Consider the following 11,466-nt stretch of genomic DNA (forward strand, 5'->3'; position numbering starts at 1 on the left):
TTATCCAATCCATTTAGATCCATTTATTACATGGATCTAAATGGATTAAATAAAAACCAATTATCCATTTATAATCCATTTAAATATTTTGGTTATTTTTTTTTTGTATTACCATTTCTTGTAATATGAAGATACTTTTTTATGTACTTGTAAATTTTAGGTGTTGAAAATGACTAAAATCAATAAATGACAAAAATAATTGGAACTAACCATGAAGATTGTTGTACAAATAGCCAAATGGTGATTAATGGGGGATTAATGGGGACTGAATCACATCACAATCAAAGGAGGGAGGTCCAACTCGACCTACGGAGGACTAAACCACGCTGAAATGAATTTTTTGAAAAAATCACATATTATGATAATTAATAGGAGATAATATTTAATCTCTTGATCTCCCACCCCATCAAGCCTTAATCCTTAAGTTGGCTTGAAACCAGAATGGAACACAAGCATTTAGTCATACTGGAAAGGTAAAGGCTATCTTTCTTTATTTGTCACTTCTGAGCACAAACTTGAGTAGGCAAGGCACTAGTTGCTCTCTTTATTTTCTGTCAACAATTAAACTTTTTCACTGCGGTAAAAGAGTTAAAAGGTCGGAACTAGTACATCATTGAATTAGCAGAAATTGAGACACCACGTTTATGATTTGATGGCGGCTGCTAGTTGCCATCATCATCAACGTGTTCATAAGGCCGGTGGAATAAACGCGGAGGAGGCCAACACTAAAGAACAGAGGAATGAGATGGAGTTGAAAAATATGCAACAAGAAATATTTTAGTCATTTCCTTTCCGTTTCTTTTATTTGATTTTTAAGTAAATGGATATATATGATTTTCGTGAATAATCCATATAAATCTATTTAATTTAATAGTTTTACTTTGGTCAACCATTTAAAACCAACACTATAAATGGCTAATCCAAATCCATTTAATTATGGATTATATGAATGGATAAATGGATCTCAATCCAAATTGCCACATCTACTTCCAATTATGGCTGTTATTTGAATAGGGTTTAAGTTACGTAGTACTTAAACTGTTATTAGTATTAGTATTACTATTAATGGTTCCATGCCTCTCTTTTACACATATTGGATTTGGGATGGTAAAGGCCCCCTTTTTCTTTTGTGCCTTCTCTTACTTCATGTGCAGAACAAAAGAAAGAAAACCTTGGGACTTTGAGCAGAATTCTAATATTGTTCTCTTGTGTTAGCAAACCTCCTGATCCTAAGACCAACGAACACGTTCTTGCAAATTGAGAACTCAACAAAGCTGAGCACTGAATCATTGGACTACATAGTGACAGACTTAAAAAGAATAATGGTGAAAGCTAATCAATCAACTATGGCCAAAGAGATTATTCTGCTACCTAGTTCTTGTGCATTTAAAGAATCCAACTCCTGGATTCTCCAAAAAAAGAAAAAAGTCTGTTTCAATTCTCACACAAAACCCACCTTATAAGGCGAACTGGGATTACAAGATTAATTGATTTACGCTAACAATTAAAAACAAAACATTTTTTTTTTGTTTTTTGGTTTGGTCAAGCAAAAAAATCACCTTCTTGTAAAATATGTGGCAATTGTTGATGACGACGACCCCATGTCTTTCTCCTTAAAGAACATCTCAAACGCATTGTGCAAAAAGCAATAAAAACAGGCTCACAATTCCATCACCTTAAGATACCCAACAAGTTCTCCTGTTGAAATTACGTTTTTCACTGTACTTCCAATGTGGCTGAACTGTTTGTGGATATATTCATCTTGGTTTGCATGAGATAATAACAATTATCAGCAAATACTCAAGGCAGATAAAAAAAAGAAAAAAGAAAAACTCAAGGCAGACATGATAATTTAGTTTGCACGACAGATTGTGCAAGTTGGTACCATATATAAAATTTGTTCTCTTTTCTTTGGACAGCTGTCCGTAAAAAGAATATCATTTATGAAAACTGAAAACCCTTTATAGTAGTAGTAAAATATCAGTAGTTGGTAATGACTAATGAACTATACAGTATGCAGAAATTGTGGCGCCAGCTAGAAGGGATTGGGAGTTTGCTTTCAATAATACTAATGTAATGGAAAATAAAAAAGGATGATTTACACTTTGTCACCCTTAATCTTAAAAATATACACTTCACCCCAGCAAGACTGATTTTCAGTATTATAATTCATATTTCTTCAAGTATGTCTCAATAGTTTTGTTTTAGACTCACTAATTTACATTTAAAGTTTTTAAATTAGCCTTGCTAATTTTATTAAATTCTACCTATATGAATTTTTTGAGATTTTGTATAAAATTTTATTGTAGGATTTATATAAAAACATTTTACTGAAAAATTTAAAATTTTTTCTTTTTTCTTTTCTTTTTCCTTTTCCCTTTCTTTCCTCTTCTTCTTCATCCCTCCTACCATCCCTTCTCCAACCATTGGCGATCGTTGACGCCAGTGGCCATCGACCAACACATCCTTGGCATCGATGTTGCCTCTCCTTCTCTTTTTTTCTTCCTCTCCCCCTTTTTCCCTTTGTCCACCCTTCCTCCTCCACCTCTCTCCTCCTTCTTTCCCTTTTCTCTACCATTCTTCTTCTACTTCTTCTTCTCCTCTCCCCCCGCTCAACCCCTACCCTCCCTCCATTGCCAGATTTGGACCGAATTGGTTTGAATTTCATCCAAATCACTGATCAAAAGAGCAAGGAGAGGAGAAGAGAAGCTGGATCTGGTCCAAATTGTTGATTGAAAGAGGGAGGGAGTGAGGGAGAGAGAGAGAGAGAGAGAGAGAGAGAGAGAGAGACGGCGGTGCCAGCAATAGGACCGGTGGCTGTGAGGTGGCATCGACAGTGGTGAGTTGAGGTTGGAGAGTAGTAGTAGAAGAGAGAGATATGTGTGTATTTTTGGGTGTTGTGGGATGTGTAAATAAATTTTGTGAGTTTTTTTTATGTTACTATTAACTTTGTTTATTAAAAACTAGCAAAAATTTGGCATCCAAACAAGCCCTCTATTAAAGTCCTAATCAGGTATAATATAATTAGGGTGCCGACTCCTGTTTAGTTTCTGTGTAATGGGTCTTTAGGCTCTCCAATGTACCCAAAAATAAAATAAAATATATAAACCTACATACAACAAGCAAAATAGAAATAAACACATAGATAAAAAGCAAATATATTAAACAAACACAAATATACATACATATATTTTCTGTCTCTCCCTATCTCTCTCTAAAAATATATAGACAATATTAATATTTCTAAATATATAAAGACGGCTACTAGCAGCCACCATTAAGTATATACTTATTCACTTTATAACTAATAATATACATATAGTATAATAATTTGCTATATATTATATTATATTATATTAAAGGCTATAATGCATTACATGCACTTCAGTTCCAGGGGTAGTTGCCATCGAGGTTGCCATCGAAGATTCCTGGATCATTCATAGCAACCTGAAAAGGGGAAGCAGCCTGAGCTTCAGCCCAAATTGAAGAGTCATCTGTCTCTGGCAAATTTGATTTGAGGCTGTTCCACACTTCTTTCATAGGTGCTTCCTCACTTCTGACTGCCTCATTTCCATTGTCGTGAATAACGTTGGTATTGTCGTTCCTAACTGATGTTATACCAACAGTTGCTGTACCAGTGGGGTAACCAGTTGCAGTTGCGTTTGGGTTCATCTCAAAGAACAGCCCTTCATTCCCCTGATACTGGGGTACGGGATAACTGGAGCTGCTGCTGGATGCAAAATTCAGGAGCGAATTCTGTTGAAAAGGAACTGGTTGAACTCCGCTTTCATTCCCGCCGCTGGTGTTGAGAGTGAAGTAGTCGGGAATGTTCTGAGCCCTCCCAAAGAGATGTGGTAGATTCAGCTTGGCGGCATCCCCATACAGCTTATATGCTGCTGCATCGTAAGCGATGGCTGCCTCGTGGGAGGTGTCGAAAGTTCCCAACCAGAGGCGCGAACCACAGTTGGGTTCGCGTATTTCTGCCACCCACTTGCCCCAAGTCCGCTGCCGGACTCCTTTGTAGGTACAGGAAGCATTCTCAGGTCCGCCTTTGCCTCTCGTGCAGCCTTTTCTTGAACTGGCGTTTGCAGGCTTCTTTCCTTGCCTTCCGTTTCCGTTCCCATTTGCACTGCCGTCTGCTTCCATCGTTGATTTTGTTTATTTCGGGATTTTTCAGAGTAGTAGTGGAGAGTGTAGGAATGGCAATTGCATTTGCATGGAGAAATTAACAATTTATACTAGGCTAGGTAAGGATGAAGACAAAGAGTGGCGAAGGAGGAGGAGGATACACGAGAAGAGAGTTGTGATGTATATAAGAAAGTGCTATCAGCTACGTGTCCACGTCCATAGCAATGCCACTGATACTTGGCAACACCAATCTTTTTCTTTTATTTTTTTCTTTGTATACTTTTTCCGTCAGATTAAATGTGCACTCGAACTTTAACTCTCACTTTTCTTCCCCTTTTAGACAAAATTAAGCTCAGGTGGCATAGAAGAACGGATGGTTCATCCCACTTGGATGGCTTTGAGGAGAAATACCAAGGATAAATATTTCACATGCATTTAAGTGCTGCTGAATGAGTTTGTAGTTAAGTTTGGGTCATAGCTCAAAAATGATGTCAGAACGGGCAAACCGAGGTGGATGAATTCTAAACTTGTTAGTAATTCTCCGAGCACATGATCCCACTTCAAAAAATAAATAAATAGATAAAAAAAATTGGCTATCTCTCCCGAAACTCAGCAGTGAGCTAGCTGAGATATATTGCATTGCAACACAGGCCTAGGGTTGAGACGTAGGCAGGCACTTGGCAGCTATCACAGTGACTGTTGTGCTCCTTTAAATGTTCTAGTTGAGGTGTTGAGACTTTGGAATCTAATAAACTTTCAATATTTTGCTAAGTTGTTTTGTGGAGAAACGTCTAAGGATTACCGTTCTACAATCCTTAGAAAGAAACAAAAACTGAAGGGACCAAAGCACCGACCGATGTACTTTCCCCTCTACTCCTCAAAGTTTCAAAGTATTTCGTCAGCGCTCACTACCACAGTGTGTAATTGAATGGTGCCAATAAAAACTGTTGGCTTGCGGTGCTCGACACCTGAGTTCAACATTGATGCTACTTAAGAAATTTGAGTTGTCTTTTATTATTGTTTTTTGGCGCCCAATTAAAGACGATTTGACTCTTTAGCTCGAAGATTAATAATCAAGTCAAGTTTGTGCCAACTTCTATTTGCCATAATTAACCAATCAACTTTGCTTATTTGTGCCAACTTCTATTTGCCGTAATTAACCAACAACTTTGCTTATTTGCCATAATTAACCAATCAACTTTGCTTTTTCTAATTTATAAAAGAGCGGCGAAAGGGAGAGTTGAGTGATTATGGATGTAATGGCTTTTACTTACGTTGATGCTTTAAGAACAGCTCGTACCAATTTAAGTAATCCTGGCCTCGTACATCAAATACTCTAAATCACTATAATTTTGGTTGTTATGTAATTGAATGAAATCTAAGATAATGATTTTATAGGCAAAGGAAGATTATGAGCAATGAGTACTCAATTTATGGTCATTCTATTTCTTATGCGAACAGATTTAACATGAGATAACGCAAAATCATTGCTCTTGGCTTCCTAAGTGAAAAAACTTATAGGCGTTCTCTTTGATTCCCTAAACCTTGAGCTAAAATGTAGAAATTTTTAATCCAACAAGAGAACAACCATCATCACTAGTTAATTTGGAAAATCGCCCAAGCTAGATAAACTTCAATTATCAACCAGCATTTATAGATAAGCTCACTTTCATATTCAAATGTATTATATTACGACTATAAGTTTGAAAGGTATATTATTTAAGATGAAATGCCAACTAATATTTGAAACTAACAAAGATTCTCCATCACACAATTGTAAAAATTTGACATGAAAGCCAACATATATTATTCAGGAGGGATTAAATTCATAATCATAAACCTCACAAGAAGTATGGTAAAGCCTCTATAAATTAATACTTTTGGGATCATATAAATTCTATTAATTAAAAGAGATATTAATTAATCAATAAATTAATAATTTATGCACTTACAATTCTATCTAAGGAAATATTAATCAATTAATATCTGCTTGATTTGTATGTATAATTTAATTCTATTAATATCTTCAATGTACATTGTAATTGATACCATTTCCTCTTATCAAGAGATTAAAAAGATTTAGGAATACTAATTGATGGATATAGACGTACAATGAATTAGATTAACAATATTATGTATGTAAATAACAATATTTTCAAAACTTTTAGATATAATAAGAAAACTTAGAGATGAGATTCATGTAGATTTAAACTTTAAGGAAAAACAAGCAACAATAGACTAATATTTTAGAAAAATATGATATGTAATTTTAGTAAATTATTAATATCTGATATGAATGGGACAAATGTATTATATACGGCTTTCAAAAAAAAATTATTATCTTATTGCTTTATTGAAACTATTAATTTACCTCATTCGCCCAAATCAGACCGAAAAAATTTATTATTTAATAGAGGTTATTAATTTATTGAGGATTATTTTATAGAGGTTTTACTGTATAAGTTCTAATATTAGTAGTATGAGTTATTGAAACTAATTGCACCAGACACCAATACAATACCCTTATTATTCGACACAATTGGTGCTGGTTGATGTTGTTTATCTTTCTAAGATAAAATATAATGCTTTTAGCAAGTATTAAATGGATACTAGTTGTACACCTTATTTGTGAACTGTTAACCATTTAAATTGCATATACTTATACTTATTTCTTGCTTTAGAATTGAGACATAATTCCCAATTTTAATTCATTTTTTAATAGTTTAACATCCAAAACCCCTCTTAATCGTGTCCATTGCACACATGCCCTTTGAATAAAAAGCCAATTTAATAATATCAAATGATTGGTTTTTGAATAGGTTCCCATAGTTCACAATTAATGTTGCAAATGAATCAAACTAGCTCGTGAGTGCTTGTCAATTGACTCGATCAAAATTCAACTCTCGACTCGAGTTCGGTAATACCAAACTCAAACCGACCAAATCAATCTATCAAATTGAAACTCAAGTATAAAGATAATCGGCTAGTTGGCTCATCGAATTGGATCGAATTTATATGTTTTTAGCATTTTTATTTTTAATAATAAAATTACATATATGTCCCCAATGTTTTTATTAATTATTTGGGTAAAATGTCTATTTTATCCATTCTAAAAGAATATAATCATTATTTTTTTATTTCTTGAACTCAAACTCTCCTAGGCTCGAACTTGAGGTCAAGTTCGAACTCAAGTTTTACATTGAGAATTTGTCAAATTCAAACTCAGTATAATTGAGCCGAATTCGACTTGATGATGTCAAAATTTGACTCGACTCAACTTATTTGCAATTCAAAATCTTTTTATATTCTAATGTGACAGGTCTCTTACACTTTTGGTCTTTGTTACGGAAATAATGGCGGCTCGGCTCAATCAGGTATTCAAGCGGTTTTTGCATCAGAAGTCCAGGATTTTTCTTGGTAGAATCAGAACTCAAATTGTTCACTATTAAAAGCACGAGGACTCCAAAATTCCATCAAAAGGAAGTTTTAGTCCATACTCTAAATAAAAATAACAACTCTCTCCAAAATTCCATCAAAAGGAAGTTTTAGTCCATACTCTAAATAAAAATAACAACTCTCCATACTCCAAATAAAAGTGAATTAGTTTTATCATTGTGTTAAATCATGAATTGCAATTGTGATTCAATACAAAATCCATCTTCCTTGCAAAATTTGAATATAATTAAAACTATCATCGAAGCCCTAAATTTGCACAAGATTGAAACCTAGTTTTCATAAATATTGGAGGTCAAAAAAAGAGGTTTTTCTCCTTCTACTGGTTCTATGGAATTGAAAAAGACAAATTATGTTATTTATATATTTCTAATAGTCAGTTACATTAAAAGAAACTACAACAAAAAAATATCTAAAATTTACCCATTAAGGTAGAGAGAAATGCACAATACGAAATCAAGGAACCAAAACGTCGAAAAAGATGATGATGCATCGAAGAAGACAATGATGAGAGTAATTTTAGAATCCTTTAATTGTTATCTAGAACATGGCAAACTAGTATTCGTGAGGCCCAGTCGAGGCTTGGTTGTGAGGCCGAGGATTAGAGGTACGCAACCCCCACCCACTCCCCTAGTGGATCGGGGCTAGATCTGGCTAAATCTAGTCTAGATTGTAGATCGAAAGTGGGAGTATGAGTGGAGCCGAGTCCAAATTGCAGATCAAAAGAGGAGAGAGAGAGAGAGAGACCAAAAAAAGAGGCTGCACTAGTAACAATATCGGCGGCAGTGAAGTGGCACCGGCAGTGGTGAGCTGATGTTGGAAGAAAGAGATGGGTGTACGTTTCTAGGGATAGATAATGTTCAACAAAAACTTTGTCTATCAAAAACTAGCAAAAAATTTGGCATCCAAACAGACCCTCTATTAAGGCCCAGATCAGGCAACATTTAAAAAGTTTCAAAGAGTGCACTTCTCAGGCTTAGATAAATTCCTTAATTGCTTCTCTGCTTGACATGATTTCCTAGCTTACCTTGCTTGAGATTGATAGCTAAGACTCCAGCCCTGTCCTGATGGTGCAAATGCTTTATTGTGTCCAAATTTCAAGAGGTTTCTGTAGCGGTTGCAGCAAATAGAGCTGAAGGTGACTCGATCGAGCAAATGAGCTAGTAAGGCAAAAAAATCTCCTTCGCTTTCTACCCAAAAAAAGGCGATTGCACGAAACGGTTGATTATCTTATGTTTTATTAAGTTTTTACAATAGAACTTAAGAATTTTAAGATTTTTTTTTTTTTGGAAATTATGATCTTAGTCAAACGTAGTCGTTCAACATAGCAAATTATGAATGTCATCCTATAGAGCAAGGCATCTGAAAATTTGCCTTGATGTTTAATAATATTTTCCCTATAGTAAACTAGAAATAAACCTACAGACAAGCAAGCAAAACAGAAATAAACCTTTAGGACTAGCCACCAATATGGCAGCTAAATTTTGAGCCTGTTTTATGGGCTGTGAATTGCATCGAATGCTGGATACAGAAGAATACTGGTTAAAACCGATTGTAAACTAACTTTGTCACAGGTGGAATCAGACACACAGAGCAGTCCACATTCGAGCCTACTAAAGTAGATCAAATGCTAGACGAAGAAAAACTGGGAACTACAACTTATTCACAGTTGGAGAAAAGAAAAATATGAGTGCAGACTATTTAATTAAGGAGAGCTTGCTTCAAAAACCAGGAGTGAAATGGTTGCTATTTTAATCAAGGTGTCGACTTTTGTTTGGTTTCTGCATAATGTGCCTTTAGGCCCTCCAATGTGTACCCAAATTAAAAAAGCTTCATACAATTCAAGCAAGCAAAACAGAAATAAACACAGACAAGAAGCAAATATATTAAACAAACATATATATATATATATAATAAATAATATGCTATATATTATATTATATTAAAGCTTATTTAGTATTCCATGCACTTCAGTTCCAAGGATAGCTGAATCCATCCCAACCTTTGCTATCTTCGAATTTGCCAGAGAAGATCCTGGATCACTCATAGCAGCCAAAAAAGGGGAAACAGCTTGAGTGTCAGCCCAAATGGAAGAGTCGTCTGTCTCTGGTAAATTGATATTTAAGATATTCCACACTTCTTCCATATTTCCTTCCTCACTTTTGACTACCTTATTACCATTGTCGTCAACAACGTTGTTATTGTTGCTCATAACTGATGTTACACCAGAAGTTGTTGTACCCATGGGGGTAACCTGTTGCAGTTACTTCTGGCTTCGTCTTGAAAACCAGCCCTTCATTTCCGTGATACTGGGGTAGATCATTGGAGCTACTGCTGGATGCATAATTCAGGAATGAATTTTGTTGAAAAGGAATTGTTGCTTGCAACCCACCTTGATTCCCACCACTGGTGTTGATCGGAGTGAGAGTGTTGAGAGTGAAGTAGACAGGAACGTGCTGAGGTCTCTGATAGAGATGTGGTAGGTTTAGCTTGGCGGCTGTCCCGTACAGCTTACGTGCTGCTGTACCGTAAGCAACGGCTGCCTCGTGAGCGGTGTTGAAAGTTCCCAACAAGAGGTGTTAACCACGATTGGGTTCGCGTATTTCTGCCACCCACTTGCCCCAAGTCTGCTGCCAGACTCCTTTGTAGGTGCAGGAAGCATTCTCTTGTCCGCCTTTGCCTCTCATGCTGCCTTTTCTTGAACTGGCTTATTCAGGCTTCTTTCCTTGCCTTCCGTTTCCGTTTCCGTTTCCGCTGCAGTCAGCTTGTCTTTGATTTTGTTTATTTCGGGAGTTTTCAGAGTAATGGAGGAGAATGTGGAAATGGAAGTTGCATTTGCATGGAGAAATTAATAATTTATACTAGCCTAGGGGAGAATGAAGACAAAGTGGTGAAGGAGGAGGATATGCAAGAAGAGAGTTGTGATGAACGAAGGAAAGTACTATCGGCTAGTGTCCGCGTCCATGGGAATGCCACTGATACTCGGCAACACCAATCTGTTGGATAATGTTTGCCTCTTTTTCTTTTCTTTTTTCTTTGTATACTCTTTCCGTTAGATTAAATGCGCACTCGAACTTTAACTCTCCCACTTTTTCTTTTTTCACAAAAAAAAAAGACTTTAACTCTCCCATTTTTCTTTCCCTTGCAGACAAAATGAAGCTCAGGTGGCGTAGAAGAAGGGATGGCTCATCTCGCTTGGATGGCTTTGCGGAGAATACCAAGGATATATATATCACCTGCATTTAAGTGCTCTTCAATGAGTTTTTAGTTAAATTTGGATCATAACTCCACAAGTAATGTCAGAATGGGCAAATCGAGGTGGATAAGTTCTAAACTTGTTAATAATTCTCTCTGTACTTGATCCCACTTCAAAAAAGGTAAAAATGGGCTAACTCTCCCGAAACTCTGCAGTGAGCTAGCTGAGATATACTGCATTACAACAAGGGCCCAGGATTGATCCGTAGGTGGCACTTGACAGCTATCACTGTGACTGTTGCAGTGTTTTAACAACCGGACTGGTTCAATGAGAAACTCGAAAATTTTCAAAACTGGCGAGCCGAAATAAATCAGTTAAACCACTCAAGTTCGATTTTTGAATTTTGACTTGGGATTTGGACCTTTTTCTTAAGAGCTACTCACTTTTTTGAACTTTTGGATTCTATCAAAGCCCAACAATTACAACTAATTGTCTACTACTACAATTAAATTGGTTGATGAGCCATTTTTCTCAAATTTAAAAAAAACACCTTAGTTGGCTCAACTTAAATATAAAATGACTAATCCAATAAAAAAATTAAAGAAACCCTCAATCCTCTTCTTTCTTTAAGAACTTTCACCTACAAGAACCGCTTTGCAAGCTCCAGTCATCTCTTCTTCTTTTTTCTT

The 11,466-nt window shown here is 35.8% G+C and overlaps 1 protein-coding gene across 1 annotated transcript; it reads right to left on the minus strand.

Moving 5' to 3' along the window:
* Window positions 1-3,384: 3,384 nt before the first annotated feature.
* Window positions 3,385-4,146, minus strand: LOC113771507 (dehydration-responsive element-binding protein 2D-like). The gene has a single exon (XM_027316085.1). The coding sequence runs from the start codon at window positions 4,144-4,146 to the stop codon at window positions 3,385-3,387; it is 762 nt and encodes a 253-aa protein (XP_027171886.1).
* Between the last annotated feature and the right edge of the window lie 7,320 nt (window positions 4,147-11,466).

The sequence above is a fragment of the Coffea eugenioides genome, chromosome 5 (assembly GCF_003713205.1).
Source record: "Coffea eugenioides isolate CCC68of chromosome 5, Ceug_1.0, whole genome shotgun sequence".
In the NCBI taxonomy this organism is placed as follows: domain Eukaryota; kingdom Viridiplantae; phylum Streptophyta; class Magnoliopsida; order Gentianales; family Rubiaceae; genus Coffea; species Coffea eugenioides.

What these genes read in the sequence shown, in the direction of transcription:
- LOC113771507 (XM_027316085.1), bottom strand. Translation starts at nt 4,146, where the DNA reads ATGGAAGCAGACGGCAGTGCAAATGGGAACGGAAACGGAAGGCAAGGA.